Consider the following 24891-nt stretch of genomic DNA (forward strand, 5'->3'; position numbering starts at 1 on the left):
AGAACAATGCATATGAGCAGGAGAATCAGAATTCATCCCTGCAGCAAAACCAGCTGATAAATCTGATAACCCCTGGAGTGACTGGAGGCTGCCTGCATGCAGTGTCTGTACACACAGGCCTCTGCTATTTGCTGACATACAAAAACTGCACTGCTTTAATTAGCTGGGCTAAATTAAATGGCACAAGTACAAACATGCAGGTGGAGCAAAGAATACTGATTTTTACCAAGTCCTGCACAAGAAAATCAAGTATATCTCAAGGTGGTTATACATGGATACATATATACCACAGCAGGCATAGTAATGTAACTATTTTAGTATGGAAAATCCTCACATTTCTCTGCAAGTCTTCCTTGGAACAGTTCTAGAATACAGAATAAGCCTGAATTAGAAGCAGGCTGATGCAGTGCCACAGAAATGTCTGTGCAGATTTTTCTCTTGGTAATGATACAATTATATTCAGATAAACTTTTGTAGGTATTTAGACCCTTGAAAAGTTCATCCATTTCAAATCACACTCACACAAGTGATTTTATTTTTCTATGAAGTTGTAACAAGGATCTCATTAACTTTCTCAGGCAGCAATAAATTTGTGTTCAATTTGTTCATTGCAGAACAAGGCAAGGTTCTTTCTCTGGTTATTTCTGAGTCTCATACAGCAAAAGGAGAGAGAAAGATATCCTAGAAACCAGAAAGATGTGAATGTACAACATGTGAATTGAAGAACTTCAAGGTGTTTTGGCATTTGAAAAGACATTTCACTTCTTTTATAAATAATTTCACTTTCAGTAATTCATATCCCTTAAACATCAGGTTCAATGACTCAGGGTCCTTTCTAAACTGCTGGGAAGACTCCAGCTCCAAGCACTGGACTCCAGATTTCTGCAGTACTTCCCAGCACACTGATTTTTAGGAGCAATGAGATTGTTTGAGTATTGTATAAAAACAGGCGTGTTTTCAGCCTACTGATACAACTGTGTGCAAAAAATATGGAGACAAGTCCACAAAATCCATAGTTCAGCCATTAACAAACAGGTAATTGGTGTCATTCTCCAGGAAAAAACAAAATTTCCTCTATGTGCCTGCTTGTATTTGGTGCCTGCAGTTTGTCTGCCTTACTTAGAATTAAATCAAGTCCAGAGAAAGGAACATCCATCAGTCATTGGCCAGATTACATCAACCAAAGTGGAAAAAATAAATGGTAAGGGAATGATGAGTTTGTGCAGTTTCTTATGCACAGTTTTTTCCTGTGAGCACCATCCTCTAGTCCATGGGTACTTATGAAGTCTATGGGAAAAAAAAACATTTTGGTATTTTAAGGGGGCTACTTCTTCAGTTCAACCCCACTTCATGTTCTTAGGATTCCTGCAGCCCTGCTTGCTTCAGTGAGAACCCCTTGCACTGTTCTCTGAAGGAAATTGTACAGGGCTTTTTTCTGGTGACTTCCCAAATCTCAAGGATTATCTGAACAGGAAAATACTGCCTAGAGATATGGCAACTCAAAGATCTGCATTCTGTATGGAATTTCTTGGGGATGTGGGACTCCCACTTTTCCTAAAAATGCAGCAAAATGCCTCCCTGAGGGATTGTGAGCTGCTTATTTCTGCACCCAACTTCTTTGCTCCTATGTCTTGAATTAGTTATTGACAAGTCATCTTTTCATTTGGAACCTGCCTCTCTCATGTTTGAAATAGAGAAATCCAAATTGTTCAATTGCATTGGCTCTGTTCTTCTGTCTTTCCTTAAATCCATTTTCCCATTGGTAGGAATCTAACTGGTGAGAATTTCTTTTTGTATCACAAGCATCTGAAGCCAGGCTATTTAAAACATTGCTGTTATGGGAACCAAGGCTGCTAAACAGCCAGAAAAAATCCTGTTTGTATTTAGGTCACAATTTCTTTGCAATAATGGAACTTGCTTGTTCTAGAAAATGTCATGTAAAAAAATTGGGGTTGGGATATGGAGAGGGGTTGATGTTATAAATTTCTATTGAGATAAACCACAAAGATACATAGAAAAAAAATCTTTTTCTTCTCCTCATTGCCAGATACATTCAATCATTCCTCACTTCTAGTCTAAATTTTAAGGATGGATATGTCTGACTCATTCTGTTTGTCTTCTGCTACATTTTCCTGATGACTTCAGAATCCTTTTGTAATTTATTGCACATAATGTCACACACTGTGCCATTCTAAATGGGAGGACATTAACAATGTGGACACCAACAAAATTACTTTTCACCTTTCTAAAGTCACCACCAGGCCTGCAAATGTTACTTCTAAATATTCTCTTGAAGGTTGTGTTTTCCTTTATCACCACTGTCTCTCTTTGGAGGCAGAGTCATTACCACTTGTCCAGGCTGTGATTCTCCAGGTCATGCAATCACCATTAAATTTCACCTCAGTTGTGAGACACACTGGATTCAAACAAGTTTCTTCCAGGTGATTAGAATTTAATTTGTTTCTCAGCTCTGGCTACTGCTTTACTCCATACTTATATTTATGTGTGTTGCACGCTCCTCTTCAGAGTTTGAGAACTGGGATAAGGTTATGAGGTAGCTCTGACCCTCCTGAAACTCTGAATGCTTAATTGAATATGAACATATAAATTCATAAATGAGTAAGCATTTGCCTGGAAATTGAACACTCAGTTTAGTTTTCTGCTTTAAGGAGCACTTTTGTACTCAATTCCCTAAGAAGTGCCTTCATCATGAGCCACAGGACGTCCAGTCCCTTTCTCCCTCTGTGGTAATTCTCCATATTTCTCTCCCCTCAGTGTCCTAGGAGTTTTGCACTTGTCCTTGTGGCTATACAAGAAATACACTGTGTTCCAAAATGATGCTGAGGTCTCCTTTTCCCCCCGTTTTTGTCTACACAATTCAGATAAAGTCGGAAGCTAAGCACCAAACAATGGCACAGAACCAATGGAAATGGAGACCTAGGTATAAAAATAGAGGGCAAGAATCAAAAGTCCAGGCAAGGAGTAATATGAGGAACAGTCACCTTCTTCACTGCTGAGAAAGACCAAAGGCATTTTCTTCAGAGCCTGTCAGTGCCTCTCTTTAGTAGGGAAAAGAAACCAGGTTTGTATTATTAAAGACTGTACAAGTACCCAAGTGCTGTGGATTGCCTCTCTTAAAAACACATGCTGAGTTACATCTATTAGCTTTGTTTATACTCCCTGCTTGCTCCTAAAGTGTCTCTTAGATGTTAACAACCTAAACCTGAATCTGCCTGCTTTGCATCTAACAAGGAACTGGCAATTTGGTAGGTTTGAAACCACAGGGTTTTAATGCTGACCTGAGTTTGCCTTTGAGTCTGTTGGAAGTATTGACTGACAATGCTCTAAATTGTAACCTGCACACCTTGTGCTGGATCAGATTTTGCTTTTTGGGAGGCTGGAATTTTCTCCACCTTCATTTGCACTTTTTCTTTCTTGCTTTCCTGCTCACTAATGACTTTTCCAGGTTTGTTGCATTTCCTAATGACATCTCCATGAATTCTCTTAGCTCATAAAAGTACATCAAGGAAAAGAATTGTAAATTTAAGTAATAAAAGCATATCTTAAGTTTTGATTTCAGTGCCTAATTTATTGAGACCTGTATTTAGGCAATCATATTCAGTTCAGAGCCACAAAACATGAAATTCTCCTTTCCTCATCATCTGCACTGCTAAGGAACTAACAGGATTACCCCTTGTACTGAAAGGTTAACTCATACTTTTGTTATTCACAGATACCTTCACTGCAACTTCCTTTTACAAGCCTGCCTAATCCATCCTTAACACTTCTGAAATGTTGCACTGAGAGGGGGAGAGAGCCCAGACTCACCAGTCTCACACCTGCTGCCATTCTGCCTCCTGGTATTTTCAAAATACTGGCTGAAGCAGGAATTAGCCTCTTAACCTATAACTGTGCTGGAATATCAGGTGCATTCTCTCACCAAAGCACACCTACCTGCAGCTTCAGTCCCACGTGACAAATTAAATGGGACTGAAGTGTTTTGTGCTTTTTCCCTAGACAGGAATGCTTTCCAGTACACTGCAGGCACTCCAGGCAGCCCAAGACACAAGCAGAAAGTTCAGATGCACGACTGGAAGATGTTTGGATCATCAATCTAAGCTGTGTTCATGCTGCTCCAAATTGTTTCTAGTTCTTTCTTTCTCTATGACACTTAGAATGGTTTGAGTTGGAAGGAACCTTAAAGCTCATCTCATTCTGCCCCCTGCCATGGCAGGGACATCTTCCACTATCCCAGGTTGCTCCAAACCACATCCAGCCTGGCCTTGGACACTGCCAGGGATGGGACAGCCACAGCTGCTCTGGGCAATCTGTGCCAATGCCTGCCCACCCTCCCAGGGAAGAATTTCTTCCTCCTCTCTCCACATCTCTGCTCCAAAGCTGTATGAGGTTAGCTCTGAACTACAAGGGTCTGTTTCAAACCACCAGGATATTCTTACACAGCACCAAGCTCCAATTTGCTCCTGAAGTTGAATATGTAAAGCAGCAGAGAAGTGATGGGCAGATTTCCTTAATCTAAAATCAGACCCAAAATGCTCTTATACTGAGTTGTACAGAGCTGCCCTAAATTTCTCGAATTAATGGAACAAGTTCTACTTAATCAGACTTAAAAGTGTAGCAATGACTTTCCCTTTCAAGGTTATATTTTAGAATTAACTGCTTGATTGCTCTTTTCTTGATGTTGGACAAACCCAATGTCAACTTTTCCAGGAAATTAAATTATTATAGCTGTGCTTTTTAAAACATAGAAGTGAAGCAAACCATGACCTCTACCTCTGGCTGAGTCAGAGGCTCAACCATCACCAAGGCAGAGCTGCTGATATATCATGGAAATTCCTTGCTGTGGAAGGGATGAACAACCAAAGGAGCAATGAAGGTGGTGCTCTGGGCTTCCAGAGCTCAGCAGCACAAACACAGGCTGGGTACAGAGTGTTTTCACCACACCTGCCACAACAGACAAGCCAGATATGGTGTGGAGTGAATTTCTGCACTCTTGGTTCCAGCCTTGGTGGGCTCAGGATTAGTCATGGTTTAGATTTGTAATTCTCTGTGTAGTGCGAAGGAAGAAACTTGACCCCCAAGAACAAACAGAATCACAGAATATCCTGAGCTGACCTCTAAGGATCATTGAATTTCAACTTCTGGCCCTGCACAGGACACCTCAATAATCCCACCCTGTGTTGTCCAAACCCTCCTTGAGTCCTGGAAGGTTTGATGCCTCAAGCATTGCCCTGGGAACCAATTCCAACCCCCTGGATGAAGAAAATTTTCCTAAACCTGCCCTGCTGTCACTGGTCACCAGAGAGAAGAGAAGGAATTTGATAAGGAAATTGTAGATTGCTCTGAGGTCTGCCCTCAGTCTCCTCCTCCCCTCTTTTCTCCTTTTGGGGAAAATCTCCATCACAGAATCCACCCAGCTCTTAGCACAAATGGGAAAGGTTTTGCTGAGCAGCAAGGGCAAACACCCAAGAACCCTCTGCTCTTATCCCCTTGCAGCTGCACTTTCAGCTGCAGGTCTTCTCCTGCACCTCTGGTCCAAGTGCCACATCTTGTGCAGCCAGACAGAAAATTAAACCCCTTCAACTATTTTAAAGAGCAGCTGAGAGCCATAAAGGAGGCAGGAGGGGATTAGAGTACAGACTCCATAAAAGACACTGAATATGTGAGGATTTTTTTATAAGACCAGCATTCTGCTCCACAGCTTTCTGTATTTCATGTATCTGCACGGGAATGGCTAAGCAAGGAAAGTAGGGCAGGAAAATATTTTATTTTGTTTGCTAATTCTCAGCAGGCATTTCTGAGCTGAGAAGATTTTTACTTCAAATCCTATTACAAAAAAATCCTTCTGCCCAAACTGTGCTGTTCTTGGACTATTTATAACCTATAGCCACGTATATGATGGGCAAAATGTTAATACTGCAGGTTCTGCTGATATTATCTGACCTCAGGACACATCCCATTGATTTCCTTACTCAGCACAACCAGGAGCAGCATTTCACCCTGACTTACGCTCTCTGCTAAATGATTTTGGTTTCTATTTGTGTTTCTCTGCAGGGTGCTGGCACACAGTGGGATTCCACACCCTCCTTGCTCCCAACTCTCTCCTAAATAGACACACAAAAGCTTGGGTGTTTTTTTTTTCTGTTGACCTGGAATCTGTATTCTAGCCATTTTATGCCCTTTACTGTACTTTACAATCTCATTCATATTTAATAAAGTTATCAGAACAGCACAGAGGATTGGATTCCAGCTGTGCACTTCCAAGTAGTTCCTGATAATGTACCAAAATAATCTGATAATAATGCTATGCAAAATAAAAAAGCCCCAGCAACAATTTGGCTTCCTCATTTCTTGTGAGCACTTTATCAGTAGTTTGAGTTCATTACGTGTAACTAATCTGAATTTTTCCTGCCTTCAATCCATGACTTGCACCCATTTACTTTCTTTCCTTTTGCATGCAGAGATTTGCAAAAAGAAAAAAATTATTTAGGATTAGTATAAAGGCAGTATGACTCTAAGTGTGTGCAAATGCTCAAGCACACAAACAAAATACAAAATAAGGAAAAACAGGAAAATAATGCATTAATTGCTACAGAGGACCCATAATTAAAATATGAGATTTTAATCCAAATGAATGAAGAGGAGGAAAATTACCTAAAATAAGGTGTAAAGAAGATGGAGAAGAGAACTTAAGATGAACAGTGGGGAATACAAGAGAACTGTGAAATTAAGGAATTTTACTTAAGACTAAAAAGGTGAAATGAAACAATGATGTAAAAGATCCCAGCCAGCTCCCACTGCTAAAGGGCATCAATGACAAGTCCCAGATCAGTCTCTTGTCACAAATGAATGACACTGTGAGCCATGACAACCAATGTCCCTTGTCCCAAAGCATTGCACACAAATGATCCTGATCACCAGTGGCCATCAGGCACTGATGCTATGTGGGTGTGAGTGTGCAAAATCTAGTGAGAAAATGAGTGAGAGTGGGAAACTTCAGGGATTTGCAGGATAAAATCCCTTTTCCCTGCCACAAGATCTTACACTCATTTCTGCAATCCTGATTTTCTACATAATAATTCCAGATTCTTCTGTGCCAGACTCAATTTGGGGTAAGAATTCAATCTGAAAGGATGAGACTGATGCCAGAAGATGCTGTGAGCAACCAAGTTAAAAGCACAGACAACGCTGAGAAGGAAAAGCAAGAATGGTTTTTACAACCCAGAGAGACTTCAAGAAAGGGATGAGGCACAGCTGTACGAGGTCTCTGCTCCACATCCACCTCCTGTCTACACACAGACACCACTCCTGCATCCTTCCTCAGCATTCCTCAGTCTCTAGCACCCACTGCTGCTATTGCTGCTGGAGAACAGGACCAGCTCCAGGCAGAAGGAGGGATTGTAAGGAGCAGAGTGGGAGGAGATCAGATGGGAGCAATCAGCAACATCCCAGCTCCTTCCCTGGAAGGGTACAGCAGCAGAGAATGAGGCAGCAATGAACAGATGTTAGGAAATACAAGAATTGTAATATCAAACACCATATTGAAAAAGGATTTGGCTGCATGGCATGGGAACTATCCTGTGTTGTACAGGCTGACAGGCACACCTTGGGATGAAACAGTGGCCAGGGGATTAAGATGATGCTGGAAAGCCACTGGTTACAGCTGTCCAGTTCAGGACCCATATGCCCAGCTTCAACACTGTGATAGTCCTGGCAGATTCACCAGAGCAACAAGTCCACCTCTGATAATGGCATCTGAGAGTTTTTGGAGACAGAAGCCATGCAGATCATGATCAGAAGCCCAGAAGAAGCCTGAGAAGCAGTGGCATTAATGCAGTAACAAGAAGAAAAAAAATAAAGAACTAAACTGGCTTTAGAAATCAAGACAAGACAAAAGTGAGATGGAGGCAGAGGGAGTTGATCACATGCCATAAAAGCAGGAAGTCAAGGGAGCTGGGTTCTGTTCACTGTTACATCTGGGACTTCATGATTTTTTGGCAAGTATCTTAATTGATTCCTAAGATGTCAGCAAAGTCTGGGCTCAAATGGCTACAGCCAGGTTTAAAGCACTGCTGCAAAGGATACTTGGGTAGTCTCAAGCAGTAAGGTACATATGCACATGTATAATTTATTTTTTGCACTAGGTGCTGAAGGGAGATAAGTGTTTGGGGATTTCTAAACAAACATTAAGCAAATCGGTTTTCAAACTTCCCTTTGGAATTCTTAAAATCTCAGTGACACAAAATATTTATGGTTTGAATTTAGTAAGACTTCAATATTTGTTTCCTTGAGCACCAGAGCTCTTACTGAATAGATCAGAGTGATTGACCTAATGAAAGATTGCTTTAAAAGCTGGACTGGTGTTTAGCATGATTTAGTGCTGCAGCATTAATGCAGAATTACCTTATGCATTTTGCATGGATCATACACGTGGCAAAGCCAAATATTTTTTGTGTACTGAGGGAAACCCACAGTATTTGTACCAGATCCTGCAACAGCAGCAGAGGCTGTGGGATGCAGGGCACAGGGTATCCTGCCAGTCCTCAGCTGCTCCTTGCAGAAGGGCACAGATCTCCCAGTCTTACAGAATACATCTGCTAGCCCTGGAACACCTCAAATGACACCAGACTTCCAGCTTTTAACAGCTCAGCTGAGCTCAGCACATTCCTCCCAGCGCTGGACAGAGAAACCACAGCAGGACGTGTGAGCCTGAGTGATAAACAGGGATGATGATCCCAAATGTACCCACTGAAATCAATCCCCTCTCCTTGTACTAATCAAAACATTGTCCTCCAGGAGCAGATAAAGCTGCAGTGTCTCAGCACGACTCCTTGCATTTCATATTCCTTGCAAATTGTGCTCTTTAGAGACAGATTTCAGGATTGTGCATTTGGAATGCTAACTACTACTGGCCACATGGTTAGGAAAAAACTAAAATAACATCCAGCAACACCAGTGTACCTGCTGGGTTTCTTCATCACTCTGAATATTGGTTAAAGACAGAGTTTAGAGGATTTCACTGAGAAGGACAAATCCCCCCCAAGCCATCAGCATGGTGGTTAGGGGAGGATTTCTGTGGAAACAGAAGCAGTCAAAGTCAGGGTTTAGAAGAACACAAAAAGCTGAGTGGTTCTGTCTGCTGGTTCAGTGGGAACAGGAGACTGGGTCTGATCCCTCTCTTATGTATCTTAAATCAGAGTGAAATGTGAAAACATTCCTGATGGTAGGAACTAGACCTCAGGAGAAGGTAAGGAAAAAGAGACAAGCACCACAGTTCTCCTTCTGCTTCATACACTGGCAGCAATCCTGACATTGTAGTTTCACCAAAGACTTTCAGCTCTCCTTTAATCCTTCATTCAAGAATTCTGGCGCTTAAATTCACCCACAATGGGAACCCTGCCAAATTTTAACCCTGATGAGTTATTTTCTGGTCTTTTTATACTGCTGAAATACAATCTTCAGCCTTGCTAGAATCTCTCTGAAACAAAGCATCTTCATTCCAGTGAGAAGTATTTAGAAGAAAACAACTATTAGATTTCTGAGGTATAAAATATTTTATCTATTATTTTCCATTGTGGTACATCTATTTAATCACTATCCTGTTGCATCATGCAATTAGTTAAGCTATTTATGCTCATCTTGGATACTTATTTGTTCACTTCTCTCAGTTTCTTACACTCCTTGAATATTTTTTAGTGACACTGTGAAACAGGCTGCTTCAACAGCACCCATGCACAGACTCACATTTCTAAACCTTTGTGCTGGAATTAGGGACCCTCCTCTTCCCTGCACCCTGGTCCTGGGCTGGGCACTGTGTTCATTTTTGGGTTTTTTTACCTCCCAATCCACTGTCCTCTGTTCCAGCCCCAGCCTCAGTTTTGATCTGGGCCAAAATCATACAACTGCAATTATCAGAAGGTCCTGCCAGCTCTTGGCTGGATCAGGGCTCTGTGCTGGCAGGACTCAGAGGCAGCTGAGCTTTCCAGCTCTTGTGATTATCTACCAAGTAGAGTGAACAATAATTTGTCAAAAGTTTGTAACTCAGCCAGCCTTAGCAGCTCTTAATGGCTATCAAGCATGACACAAAGACCACTTTGCAACAAATACCAAGTCCTTTTTCCAAAACATGCTTCAGCAAGGCATTTCAAGGGAAGATCAGACACATTCCACATCGAAAGCAACGTGGGCAGCAGATCAAAGGAAGGGATTGTGCCTCTTCTCTTGGCTCTGGTGGGACCTCATGTGCAGAGCTGCCTTCAGTCCCCAGCACAGGAGGGTGTTTTAGTTTGGAGGACAGATGTCTCTTAAGAAGGGCAGGAGCCTTTCTTTGAAATGGAGAATGTAAACTCCCTCCCTCTAAATTATTACAGTTTTGAAATCAAGGGGGTCTCAGGCAAAGATATGGGAATTAGGAATAACAGTTCTTTACTAGAGAAATTAAAATAGAAATACAATACTACAAAGAAACAAACTCCAAACCCTGACGAAGTCAGAGTACAACCTGACACCCTGTCAGGCAGGATGTTGGTAGCAGTCCCATTCCATGGTGGCTGCATCCTCCTGCAGTGACAGATGTGGCTCAGTTAGAGCAGTGCTCTTGTACAAGGTGCAGTTTCCCTCTGGAGTCCAGTGGAGAAAGGGGCTACCTTAATGTCCCAAAACCTCTGTTTTTATCTTGGTAAGAAACGTTGGGCTTTTCTTCCTGGCTGGAGCAACTTCCAATGGGATGCAGTAATTTTATCAGTCACACAGTAGGACTCAATGGCCATTAGCAGAAAATAACTCCGTGGAGGAAGGATGGGTTGTGAAAAGATAAAGAACATTGCCCCACCTGGTTTATAAAATATGGCCATTAACAGGAGATATCCCATGGAGATAAACAACACTACCCGACCTGGTTTAAATGGATGACCCATTAGCAGAATATCTCCCATGGAGATCAGGATCACTGCCCCACCCTCAACAGATGGTGATAGAAGAGATACCTTTGATCAATTCCTGTAATGTAAACCAAGACAGAGGGTCAAGAAGCTGTTGGGATGAGTTCAGAGGAGGCCACCAAGCTGAACAGAGGGATGGAACCTCTGCTGTGAGGAAAGACTGAGAGAATTGAATTGTTCAGTCTGGAGAGAAAAGCTTCAGGGTGGCCTCACTGCAGCCTTCCAGTACCTAAGGGAGTCCAAAGTAAGATGAAGAGAGAATATTTTGGAGAGTATGGAGTTATAGGACAAGTAGAATGGATTCCACTGCTAGAGGGCAGGGATGGATGGGATATTGGGCAGGAATTGCTCCCTGGGAGGTGGGCAGGGCTGGCACAGGGTGCCCAGAGAAGCTGTGGTTGCTCCTGGATCACTAGAAGTGCTCAAGGCCAGCTTGGATAAGACTTGGAGCAGCCAGTCTGAGAAATGAGAAAATGTGCAGTCAAATTGTCTAACAGGTAATGCCCAGTTCCCACCCATCACCCTGCTGAAGCACCTGGGGGTTTCTGTGGTGAGGGTTTCTATACATCAGACCACTTTTATAGTAAATAATGATATGGATACAGCCTCAAATGCTGAAAAGGTTTCGTGCATTCATTAGTGGACTGAGCTGAAAATACAGAATTCTGTGGCTCCAAGACCATCAATTGCTTTCATTAAATAAAATAGAACAGTTTTAAAATTGCTCATACTGACTTCATTTCATCTGTTACTGAGGTGGGAGGTCTCTTCAGATGGCACATTAACCTTTCCTTTGGTTTAAGCAAAATATCCCCCCATAAGCAATATAGATTTGGTCCTGGAAGCAAATTTGGATTGGATCTTTGGACACAAGATGCAACTGCTGACAGTAATTGCTGCTGATCTACTTTTCCTCTGTTCAAGTATTTTGAAAAACAATCCTTTTGGAAGAGTTATTACTACATTAAAAATGCATGATGTTAAATGACTCAACACTATTTATAATAGTAACTAAAAAGTGTTTTTCAGGCAGAACACTTTTATATATAAAATTTTACCAGCTTTACTGGAAGTAAACCAGGCTTGAGCATTAGAAGTAGCCAAATATAGACCTGGAACAGTCTAAATATACAGCATTAAGGCTGATAAATAGAATAATTCTGCTACCTTTGAGGTGACTGGAAACCCTGGGTACAAGGATGTAATAAGTTATGAGATAATGCAATATACATCTGTTTGAGATTGTTAATTTGCTTGAAATGGCCACAAAATATGGAGATTTTCCAGCCTGCACACATGAAACACTTATGCCAAGACTCTGATTAATCTAGAGCCAATATACTTTTTTACAAAGGAGAAAAAAACGTGCCAGTGTTTTCAGAAGGGAAAATACCTACAACAAAATTGTAGCTATTGAAACTCCACCCTTGTTCCACTTCTGTTCTAACATGATCTCTGGACTAGAAAAACTGTTAGGAGGGAGTAGGGACATTTAAACTCAGCTTTGGCTTTTTAAATATCTTGGGCAGCCACTAAGTTTCATTTTTTCCCCACCCAATCAAGTTTAATCCAATACAAGTTTTTAATACAAGTTTTCCAAGAACCTCAATTACCTACATTACCCACTCTTGCCTCCCATCCTAAGTGAGAATGCAAACAAAACAGAAGAGAAACATTTGGTGCTGAGCTATTAATTCATGGAATGGGGACAGCTTGATGGGTTTGGATTTTATTCAAAACCATCTGGATCCTCTCTGAGCAGGTTGAGGGAAGAAAACCTTTTTTCATCAAACATGACATGACAATGGTAAAAGTGATAATATTTTCCAGTGCACATTTGTATTCTGCAGCTTTGACCACTGAATCAAGCTGGCATCTTTCCATGGTCTCTATTAGCTCAGGTTAATTTTTCCTGTCATTTTTTTAATAAGGTGAGAGGCCTTAAAGAGGTGGAATGCCTCGTAGAGAAGCACAGTGCTGTAAAAGAGAAGACATGAACAAATTCTAATCCCTAGACAAATATATAATAAGATTAAAACAAAGATGAAAGTGCAAATAGCAGTCCTAAACCAACAAGCCCAGATCCTTTGAAGCTATTCCAGCTGGCAACTTTGACTACACAAGTCATTTGCTGGGGTGATTTTACTTCTCCAGCCCCAAAAATGTGAGATAAGGTAGTAGTTACATCTCCCCTGACTGCAGGGAAGAAATAATTTCCTTTTCCACCAAATCTCCTTCTAACCAATATGATATTGAAAACAAATTGGTTTAGAGATTGATTATCTTTAGGATATTTGTGACTGTTCAATAAAAAAACAAAACCAAACACACACATAGCAATAAAACAAATCCAAACATGTGAAGGATTCACTTGGAGGAATATATAGAGATAATAGAATTTCCATGGGCCATATTCCACAAGATTAATATTTTACAAAGAGGGAAACTGAGTCAACTTCTCCATTAAGGCCGATACAGAATCACAGGCTGGTTGAGGCTGGAAGGGATCTCTGAGATTCCTAAGCAGGGTCAAGCAAAGCAGGTTGTCTGGGACCACATCCAGATGACTTTTGAATATCTACAAGGATGAAGACTTCACAATCTCCCTAGGCAACCTGTGCCAGTGCTCAGCATCCTCACAGTGGGGAAAAAAAACCAACCAACAAAACAAATGACCTGAACTTAGACAGAGCATCCTCCTCTTTTCTTCTCACTGGGCACCCCTGAAAAGGGCTTGGCTCTATTTTCACACAGAAATGAGATCCCTCCAGTCCCACAGCCTTCTCTTCTATGAGCTGAAAAGTCCCAGTTTCTATCTTCCCTCATATGAGGAATGCTTCAGTCCTTTTGGTATCTAGAGGCCACCACTGGCCTGTCTCCAGTAGCTCCACATCTGTCTTTTCTTGAAATCACAAAGCTGAAAAGCTGAATTCAAGCTTTTCTTGAAATCTCTTCAAACTACAGGTATGATCAGAGTCCTGCCAATTTAATACCATGTAATGAGACCTGCTTTAACCATAAGGATATTGCACCAATCTCCAGATAAATTTTGGCTACAGAGCAGAACCTAAAAGTGTGTAAAACACGTTCCCAACACACAGAAATAATAGCTGTGTAGCTCAAAAGATGAAGAGCCCACTCAGCTGTGAGACTTCCCTGCTCCCTCATTTCTGACCCCAACAAAGGGATTGGAAAAGGTTGAGAAGTAACAGCACAGAACCTTTTAGAATCAATACCTTCGGGTTTTGTGAGGGAACATCATCAACTTTGATTTTGCAGGCCGGTGGTGCAAAGATGTTCGACTTCTGCAGAGCAAGAAAGAAGTAAAAAGCCACTAAAAACGGTGTCAAGAGCCATCAGACTGGGACCAGCCATGGGGGAGATGGAAGAACCAACAGATCAAAATATAAAAATCAAACCTTTGGAGAAGAAAGAATCCAAAGAACAAAAATATGTTCATTTTCCTTAGAGAGACTGCTCAAAGACTAGAGAGACTAGAGGTTTCAAACCATTTTTTTTAATGTACCTTCTTTCTATGATATTTAATCTCCATTTGCCTTATTGGTCAAATTTGCTTTTATTCCAGAAATGCCTCTGATAGCACCAAATCTTTGAGTTTTTGCCCTATGTTTCTTTGCCTTACAAATTCTCAACTAAATACCTTCATTCCCATCTGCCTGCTTGCCCCCTTTTTAGTCTGGATGCTGGATTTTGCTGCCATTCTCTTGATTAATTGTGATTTTTAATAATCTGAACAAGTCACAGCTCCTTTTGTTATTCTAAAAGAATAAACTGCAACCCCAGCAATACACAGCATTAACACATTGAGCCACACTAAAATCCAGCAGCTCCAATGGGCAGCAGAGGATGCACAGGCCATTGGTACAAAATATGGCACACATGGACCATGATCCCCTTTTGTGACAAGTAATTTGTATTTTCCTCTGTTTTCAGCATCTGGAGTGTGACACTGAGTGTGTGACAAATCACTCAAGGAAACGGAAATTGCTGTCACCAAGAGAAAATCCTCAATTCCCCACTACCTGATTTCCATCATAGGTTTCTAAAAGCATAGATAAATAAAAGCATATGAGTGAGGAGAATTTGTTTTGGCTTATTTTTTTTTTTTAATATAACTTGTCAAGTCTGAAGTGGAATAATCTCATTGAAGAAAAACAACTGCAGACTTTAATTTAAAATGGTGAAATCCAGCCTGTGTGACCATAAGCCCATTGCCCTTTTTGTCTGGATACAAATTTGGAGGAAGGACTAAAAGAAAAATGAAGGTACACTGAAAAGGAAGGAAAACAGCCATAGATTTATCAAAGACAACAATTTGCTAGACTGGTTTTCAATCCTCTTCAATAGAAACAAACTGAAATTCATCTCATCTATTCTGATTTTAGTAAAACACTGAATACAGTGCAGCATTGGAAAGTTTAAGACACAAGAAGTTGGACTACTCTAACAACACTCCACAGGACAATCAAGGAATCATTCACTTCACAATCTGGAGATCTGCTGAGATAAAACTCATTCATTTACTCTCAATGCTGGGGGCTTTGTCTAAACTCACAGAACAAAGATTAACAGGATGATTTGTTCTGAGCAGGTGACCAAGACTTTTTAACATCTAAGGCTCAAACATCAAGCATTTAGGTGGATGGATTTGGGCAGAAGAAACATCTTGGGAATTAACCTTGACCCATCCACTCTGCCCCCAAAGAAGTTCTGCAGTAATACCTGCGTGATTAATCAAATAATTAAAATCATGGAGGAAGTAATTGGCCTCCCAAGAAGAATTAGGTGATGAATTCCCTGTGACCTGGGTGAGGAAATATTCCTGTCTACATAGGAAATGCTGTCTCTGAAACAACATAGGTCTGGTCACATATTTGCAAGAAAAACGGGAAATATATATCCAAAAATTAAAAGCTGATGCTGAGAAGGGATATCAGCATAATAAGATAAGTGCAGAGGTGACCACAGGAAAAAAGACTGAACAAGATCAACTTGTTTAGCTTGGTAAAACGAAGCTAAGAAAGGATGTGGTTGCTTTCTAAGCTGTGGATAAAGCAGGATGCAAAGAGGGAAAGAACTACTCATACTAAAAGGGAATTGCTGGCACAAAATCAAAAGTCTACAAACTCATAGCAAAGAAGAGTTGGCAGGATGTCAGAAGAACATTTCAAATCCTTAGAGGAATAACTTTCCAATAGGAATAACAGGCACAGACTAGTGAATTTTGTAATTAAAATTATTGTTTTTACCACTAAAATTTAAATATTTGAATGTCAATATTTAAGATGAAATTGTAACTGATACAGGAAAGGACTGGAGTTGATCTAAATTATGTTTTCTGGTGTTATGCTTTCATACAAAAAAAGATTTCATACCCTTCTTCTGCCCATGTCACCATTCAACCTCACCCTTCCCTTCCCCTCATCCATCTCCAAACACGATCACATTACTCTCCACATCCCCTCAAGCCTTTTGTCTCAACCAACTCCTCCTGCCATTCTCCCTTCCCCTACTTTTAAAAATAACACTCCAGGGCAGGCATCAGACAAGAAAAGTTTCACCCCAGGCATTTGTAGGGTTTACAAGATTCTTTTGCAGAACACATCCTTCCTTCTCTGTGGAAGAATTGGAGTGGTCAAAGGGAGGCACTTTCCTCACTGGATTTTCTTTGATCATTGCTCCTTCTAGGATTTCCTTGGCCTGACCCCAAGAGTAATTTTCACAGCCAAGAAACTGAATTATTGTGATGTGGACATAAGACTGCTAGTTCTAGACAAGCTGTTGTCAGCACTGACAGGAGGAATTGGGGAGGAATTCACTCTTACATTTGCCTGTGTTATCCCCACCAGAACAAGGGAGGGCTTGCACACACATCTGCTCTTCCCTTGTGTGAGGAAGCCACTGATGCTTAGCCTGCAGCAGTTCAGCCTCGATTGCCAGCCTGTCTCAATGGAAGTGGATCCATTTTTGTCACAGCAAATTCATGCCACGTTGTGCAAAATTATTCCCGTCCCATTGCAGTTTAGCGAGACAAATTCTCCATCGCGAGGTTTGCGTCTATTTTTGGGTGTAACCTAAATATCGAATGCCGAGTCACAGAGAGGTCAGCACACTCTGAGTGCAGAAACATCCCACAGGCCTTTTGTGCAGCACAATGGCCAACACAAGCAAACAAAAGAACTGGAGCAATCCATGGCTACATCACAACCCCAGAAACTGCTCAGGGAACCACTGCTTACTTTAGTAACCACTCGTGCCTTTGTCTCTCCTGCCCCGCTTTTCACTCAGCTGCCATTTATGCCATGCTGCAGAAAGGCACAACAAAATATTGAAAAAGATACAATTACAGTTTACTCTACTGCTGCTATGGCCATACACAGAGCTATTTATAGCTCTAACCCAAATAGAAAATATAAAACACAAATGGGTCCCATGTGTCTACGTGTGTAAAAACGTTCAAGACTGTTGTTGAATTCAGTAGCAAAAGCAGAACAAGAATAAAGAAGTCAAACTAAATTTTGAAAATACACCGAATTTCTGGAAATTCAATTAAATTTTCATATATGCAGACCTTTTTCTATCCTACACATACTGAGAAATGTAATCACCTTCTCAATTAAAATAAACCCAACAAAATAAAAATCAGGCCTATTGAAGTTCTGGTAAAATTTTATATTTTAAATACTTTTCAGTGCTTGGAATGATAGCCATGAAGTTTCTCCTAGCACCTTTTAAATATTTGTTACTTTCTCTTTGTTACATTTATTTTCTCAGGGAACAATACAATCTCCCCTCCTCAAAAGCTCAGAGGGTCACGTAGGTTTGTATTTTCAACTCCAAATGAATCAGTCTGAAAGCACTTCCAGACATTGGATATTTAGTCAATATCCAAAATTAAATTTTAAAATTTTAACTGGAATTTCTAATGGTAGATATAGATATAGATTATATAGATATAGGTAGGTAGATAGATAGATAGGTAGATTCAGATATAGATACAGATATATAAATTACATAGATTAGATTATATAGATTATATAGATACAGGTAGATTTAGATTATATAGATATAGATGATATAGATAGATATAGAAGATACAGATATGGATGATATAGATATATAGATATAGATATAGATATGTAGTTAATTCTCCAGCTCAAATGCCTCTGGAATGATCAACCCCAACTTAATAATAACCAGCATGATTTTGCTTTCAAGGGTAGATGGAATTTTTCAGTCTCTGCCTACTCAGCTCCATTAATGTAAAACCTTTGGACTTTCCACATAAGCCATGCCTATGGTTGCCCATCTCTGAGCATTAGATGCCAAGGAAATAAAATTGCCAAAGATGACATCTGGGATTTATTTTGCCCACTATGAAAAGCTGCAAAAAATCTTCTCATGGTGCAAGTTTAAAAATTGACCTGAATGACTGAAATCCAGCAAGACACATTACAGTTGTTCTGGTTACGGAGATTACGGATACTTGGGCATTTTTATTTTTATTTGGTTCTTCAATGTGTTGGTAAACCTGAGTTTCCAGATCTTGCTCAGGTGGAACAAAGAAATTAGTTGTGACCATTTTTTGAGCATTTTTGTTTGGGTTTTTTGGGGGTTTTTTTTTTTGTTTGTTTGTTTTTTGGGTTTTCTTTTTTTTGTGTTCATATATATATATATATATATATATATATATATATATATATATATATATATATATATGTCATCACTATTTTTAGTTTTGCAATTATGAACTACTCTCCAGCACAAGTTACACCCCCAGATACTGTCAGGACCTTCTGAGTCAAGATATTGCCAAAACATTTTTACCTCCCCTTTACAAAGGTTCTAACTCAACTTTTTTGTTCTCCAGATCCTCAAATAATTAATGATATTCCCAAAGTATTCTATGCATTAGGTACAGATCCTTCTTTATATACTGCCAACTGCTATTTTTCTAGACTCTACAATTTCTTAAGGAAGGACACCAACTCTTCTGCTTTTCTGCTTTGAGCAGTGAGAAACCCACAACATCTGCAGCCCTCTGCTGCTACACAGAACAGAATTTAAAACTAATTATGGCTGATTAAATACTAGGAAAACCATCATGTGTAAATCAAATCTGGTTAACACATAAATAAGAGAAGGCATGATGAATTAATTGTCTAGTTAAGAGCAAATTTGAACCTTTCTAGAAGGGAATATTTACAAAAATTCACTACTTGGAAATTCAAGAGTTATAAACCAAAATGTTATATAGTTGAATGTATATTTGATTATTCAAATAAATTATTGAAGCTACCCATCAATGTTCAAAAAGGGGCTGGGCATTCACATATATTTAAAGATTTCAAAGGTGAAAATAAACATAATGGCTATAGATTTAGGACAGCCTCTAATAATTGTAAAGTAGAATAAAAAACAACAGCAGGAAGGAGATTACACTATGTCTGTCTAACCTGAGTTCTTTCATTTCCCTTAGAAACATCTGGAGTGACTCACCAGACACAGAATATTGGCCTGGACAGACCCAACAATGGTTAGTTACTGTTATGCACACCAAAGAATTTGACAGTCTGAAGGCAAAACATCTCAAAACTTCATAGAAATATAAAGACCACTCAGAGGACCTATTAAAAATAGATATAAGACAACTGGATCTTGGACAAGTAACACAGCAGCACCCAGCAGATTAGGCCTGCAGATACAGCCCACCTTGTAGCCCTACACTGTAATCACAGGAAGATATTTTCTCCTGCAGAATCACTCATCACACTACTGAGAAGAAACCAGCTTGGTCAAAGGCCCAGAAGAGAATTCTTATAGATTCACAAAACCTACGGATTGCTTGGAAAGTGAGATGAGCACTACAAGTTACAGGTGCTGGATATGAAATGACAGCTATTCCACCACAGAGTTACCTTAGGCATTGCAAACCAACATCTTGGTTCAACACACTGCTCCCACTCAATGAAAAAAATCACAGGAATGTCAAGGCATGGATAAAAAAAATTAAAATAAAAATCACAGACTCTACTCTTAGAATCACCCATTGATTAGAAACTTGCATGGACTCTTGTCATGCCCCTACTTAGCTCTCTGAAGACAATGACTTGACTTGTGAGGTATTTCATTTTCACTTACACCTTTATCTTCAGTTGTGTCTGAAGGTCCTTAATGTTTACAGTGCAAAAAAAATCTATTTTGTCATCTCATAACGATATTTCTAGGAGATATTTCTAAAGCCAAAGAGATTTTTGGCTTTAGGAAATACAGAAAAGAGACTGAAATTTCCTCCAGGTGCCATGAATTGACACCTGTTCTCCTGCAGATGCCCTCAGTATGTTCTGCACTGAGCAGCCCTCCCACACATGCCTGGGAGGAAAGAAGTGAAAGGAAACAGCACTTACCACAAGGACAACACTGGAGCGGTCACTTTGGACCTGCTGCACTTGGATGCAGGGTCCTGGCACTTGTAACCTCGAGCCACCAGCAACATTCCCAGCATCTCCATTTGGGATGCTGCTGTTACTTGGCCCAAGACCTACAGATGCCCTGTACAAGTAGGTGTGAGTGAGTTTACCCACACCAGTGACCTCCAGCATGTCCGCTGGGAGGTGGGAGCTGGGCAGCATGTGCACACTGTAGCAATACTTCTTGTAGTCATCAGCTGGGCAGCAGCAGCAACAAGTCCGGCAGCGGCACAGGCGGATGATGGCGAGGAAGAAGATGAACGCTGCGAAGATGAACGAGACGCAGGCAAGGGAAACGATCAAGTAGATGTTCGTGGCATTGAGCAGTGGTGGTGGCTCCCCGCTGTCATCGAAATCTGGCAGTGCCTGGGGCAGGGTGTCAGCCAGGAGGATGCCCACAGTCACGGTGGAGGAGAGAGGCGGATCCCCGTGGTCCCGCACCACCACGACCACCTTGTGCTTGAGGAAGTCGGTGGAGCGCAGGGAGCGCGTGGTGCGCAGCTCGCCGGTGTGCGGTGACAGCTGGAACAGGGTGGAGTCGGAGGAATGGGTGAGGTGATAGGAAAGCCAGGCGTTCTCTGCATTGTCCTCATCATCTGCCACCACTTTGGTGACCAGGTAGTCCTCATCAGCCAGGCGGGGCACGACTTCCACGGCGACTGAGCCATTGTGGCTGGTGGGGTACAGGATGGCTGGGGCATTGTCATTCTGGTCTGAGATGTAAACATTCACTGTTATGGCAGCACTCAAGGCTGGTGACCCATTGTCCTTGGCTTCCACTTGGAAATGGAAGCTCCGAAGCTGCTCAAAATCAAAGGCACGTTTTGCATAGATGCTGCCATTGGCCAAGTTCATAGACAAAAAACTGGTCAGGGCACTGCCTGCAACTGTGGAATTCCTGAGCGTGTAAGAGACCCGTCCATTCTCCCCTATATCAGGGTCAGATGCCGAGACCTGATAGAGAAAAGCACCAAGTGGATTGTTCTCCTCCACAAACACATCAAATGCATCAGCACTGAAGACGGGGGGGTTGTCATTCACGTCAGAAATCTGCACCCAAACAGTCTTCTGAGTGGTGAGAGGAGGAGAACCCAAGTCTGTGGCAGTAATGGTGATGTTGTACTCACTGACCAGCTCTCGGTCCAGAAGCTCACTGGTGACAAGGCTGTAGTAGTTTTGAAGGGAAGGCTTTAACTGGAAGGGAAGGTTTTCAGAGATCTGGCAGGTTACTTTGCCATTCTCCCCAGGGTCCTTATCCAAAATACTCAGCAGAGCTATCACTGTGCCAGGATTGGCATCCTCAGGAATAGGACTCGAAAGAGATGTAATTGTAATCTCTGGACCATGATTGTTCACATCTGTGATTTCCACCAGCAGCTTGGCTGTGCTGGACATGCCAAACGCCCCATTGTCCCTTGCCTCAATAAGCATCTCGAGAAGGGGTCTCTGAACAGCTAAAACGCCATTGACTGTCACCTCCCCGGTGTGGGGGTGAACTGAGAACATCCGCTGCAAGTCAGCAGAAGTTGTATTGCTAAAGGAATACCTGACTTCTCCATTTGGACCTTCATCCAAGTCCGTGGCGTGCACTTGGACTACCAAAGTGCCACTGGGGGAGTTTTCCAAAATACTCGCCCTGTAGACCGAGTGCTCAAATTCTGGTGCATTGTCATTGGTGTCCAGCACAGTCACAATGACCGGGACATCACCAGACTTTGGAGGGTTCCCACCATCTTTGGCTGTAAGCACAAGTCTGTGAGTGGCTTGCTGCTCCCTGTCTAAGGCTTTCTTCAGCACCAATTCAGGATATTTACTCCCATCCCCGCGTATCTGCATTTCCAAATAGAAATGTTCGTCAGGGCTCAGAGTATAATTCTGGACACTGTTAGCACCTTCATCGAGATCTTGGGCGTTGGGGAGTGTAAACCGTGCCCCAGGTGACAGGAACTCAGGCATGTTTATATGATATTCACTTAAGGGAAAGCTGGGGGAGTTGTCATTTATGTCCAAGACTTTGAATTCCATCCTATAAAGCTCTAGAGGGTTTTCTAACACGAGTTCATAATTGAGAAGACAGACAGACTTTAATTCACAAAGCTGTTCTCTGTCTATGGGCTCGTTAACAGACAAAGCCCCTGTGCTGGCATTTATATTAAAATATTGCTTACTTGAACCGGTGATCATGCGAAATTTCCGAGCTGAAAGTGTAGCTGCATCTATTCCTAAATCCTTTGCTATGTTCCCAACAGACGCTCCACGCTCTGTTTCCTCGGCGATGGAATACACTATTTGCCCGTCCGCGGTGCAGCAAATAAGGCAGAAAACCATTAAATAGCCCCGCATGCTTCCTCCCCTGGCTCAGCTCCCCGCAGACCGGCTCAGCAGGAACATAATCCAGAATTTCAGCGAACACCCCAAGTTCCCGGCGCGGAGCGAACGGGGCGCGCCGGCGGCGAGGCGACAAGTTCGGTGCGGGCGCGGGAGGCTCCGCGGCGGCTCCGCTCCCCCCTCCCCGGGCCGTGCCGCCGGCTGCCGTGCGGGGCGAGGAGAGGCGAGGAGAGGAGAGGCGGCAGCTCCGCAGCGCTGCGCCCGCCGCCGCCGCTCGCTGTGACCGGAGCGCCGGCCCCGCGCGGTTCTTGGGCGAGCAGCGGCGGCGGCGCCACCCAGAGGCCGCGGCGACACCGGTGCCACCGGGGGAGGGGGCAGCGCTCCCCCCGCCGCCGCTGTCCCGCCGGCCGGAGGTTGCTTCTCCTCCCTCCCCTTCTCTTTTTTTTTTTTTTTAACGCCCCGACGGAGATGGAGCGGGGGGATGCGCGCAGCCGGGTGTGCGTCATGGATGTGTTTCCGTGAAAAAGAGATGCGGAGCGGAGCCCCCTCCTCCCTCCGCTCCTTGCGGGAGAGGCAGAGAGAGGATGCTGTCAGAGAACAGCGGTGGAAGGGAAAGGTGGATGAGAAGTGACAGGCATCGGCTAAACATGGGTCAGCATAGCCCGGGCACGCTCCGGCTGAGCACAACATTTCCCAGAGGGGTTTTAAGAGCGCAATTAAAGGAGGCAGTCGGCTCTGCCCCTGTTAAACTTCACGGCGGAAAAAAAAATAAAAAATAAAACTGGGGAGAAAAAAGAGAATTTGAAAAAAGGCAAAAGAAAAAGGCTTTTTCCCGCTTCACCTTCTGAACAAGGAACAGGAATTAATGGAGAGAAGGGTCTCTGCTCTGTCAGATCACCCCCAGCCACAGACGAGCTCCCATCCAGCCTCCCAAAGCAGGATGAGGTTGGCTCGGGTGGCAGGGGAAAACGGGAGGATGCAACAGTTCAACTATTCTCTAGAAATTAATATCGGCACCAAAGAGGTTTTGCATTTAGGACATGCCCAAGAATTGTGGTGAGAGGCGAGCTGATACCACACAGAGACTGCAGCTCATGAGTGGGAAAAAAAAAGCATCAAAACTCTCTGTTCTCCCAACTTTCCACACAGAGGGAAGTACACCAACTACACCCCAAAACAGGTACAAGAGGGAAGAAAAGAATTTTAAAATATCCTTCTGGGAAGCCTTCCTGAAATGATCTTCAGCAGCAGTATCTACAGATGGGCCCTGGCAGCCCCCCCATTCCAGCTTCCTTCTGTGAGAGCCTGTTATGATGGGATCCTGATAAAAATCAAGAGGCTATAAATGTGTGACAAAGACAGATCTTAACCCTTCTCATATTCATGGTGCTTCTTTCTGCAGCTGAGAATCTCCAGGCAACTGAAACAGAACATTTCAATTATGTATAGGATACATAGAGCCTTTCAAAAAGGGAGGAAATCTGGAGCACAGCCAAAAGTTGTACATTAAATAAAAAAAAAAAAAAAATCAATACATCTATTTGCATCTTCACAACTCAGCAAAGCTTCACAACAAGGTTCTCATCCTGGCACACTGGAACAGATCTTGGTCTGCTCCAGCACAGCTGGCTGCAGATGTTATTTTTTTTAACTCCAGGAGGTCCGGGCAGTACCTGAATGTTGCATTTTACTTCTGCTGCACTGATGCTACCGAATCTCTTACAGCTCGGGGGGAAGCAGGGCTGGCAGCAGAAGGCTGAGAGAAAGCTACAGAGCTGCTGCTGTGCATCCACCTCAATTCACAGAGGACACAAATCTGTTCAATAACTCTTTGCACACAGTATTCAATGCAAGTGCTCATCGTTTGCTGCTTACCCCTTTTTCTTTTCTTGATTATTAAGAGCAGAAATCCCCAATTCCTACCCAATCACTAAAGAATTGTCACCCAGACTGCCCCCACTCCCAATGTGCCCTAGATTCCTCTTTTGCAATGATGTCACCTACTATACTGAGAAGATGCTGGGTTTACACAGTCGTTCTGAACCCCCCGAGAAAATGCAATAACGTCTATGAAAGCCACAGGAAAGAGTGATATATTTCCTTAATATTAATAT

General features: G+C 42.3%; 1 protein-coding gene across 3 annotated transcripts in view; it reads right to left on the reverse strand.

Annotated features, from left to right (window-relative positions):
• Positions 1–24891, reverse strand: part of LOC117003308 (protocadherin alpha-C1-like) — a 94911-nt gene that overhangs the window by 56527 nt on the left and 13493 nt on the right. The window contains exon 1 of one of the 3 annotated variants that reach the window (XM_033073167.2): positions 20387–22607. The exons of the other annotated variants lie outside the window; for them this stretch is intronic. Coding sequence (XP_032929058.1) covers positions 20387–22474 — 2088 coding nt within the window. The 5' untranslated portion in view covers positions 22475–22607. Of the gene's footprint in view, positions 1–20386; positions 22608–24891 lie in introns of those variants that run through there. 3 annotated transcript variants of the gene reach the window in all.

Source organism: Catharus ustulatus, chromosome 15, assembly GCF_009819885.2.
Source record: "Catharus ustulatus isolate bCatUst1 chromosome 15, bCatUst1.pri.v2, whole genome shotgun sequence".
Classification (NCBI taxonomy): domain Eukaryota; kingdom Metazoa; phylum Chordata; class Aves; order Passeriformes; family Turdidae; genus Catharus; species Catharus ustulatus.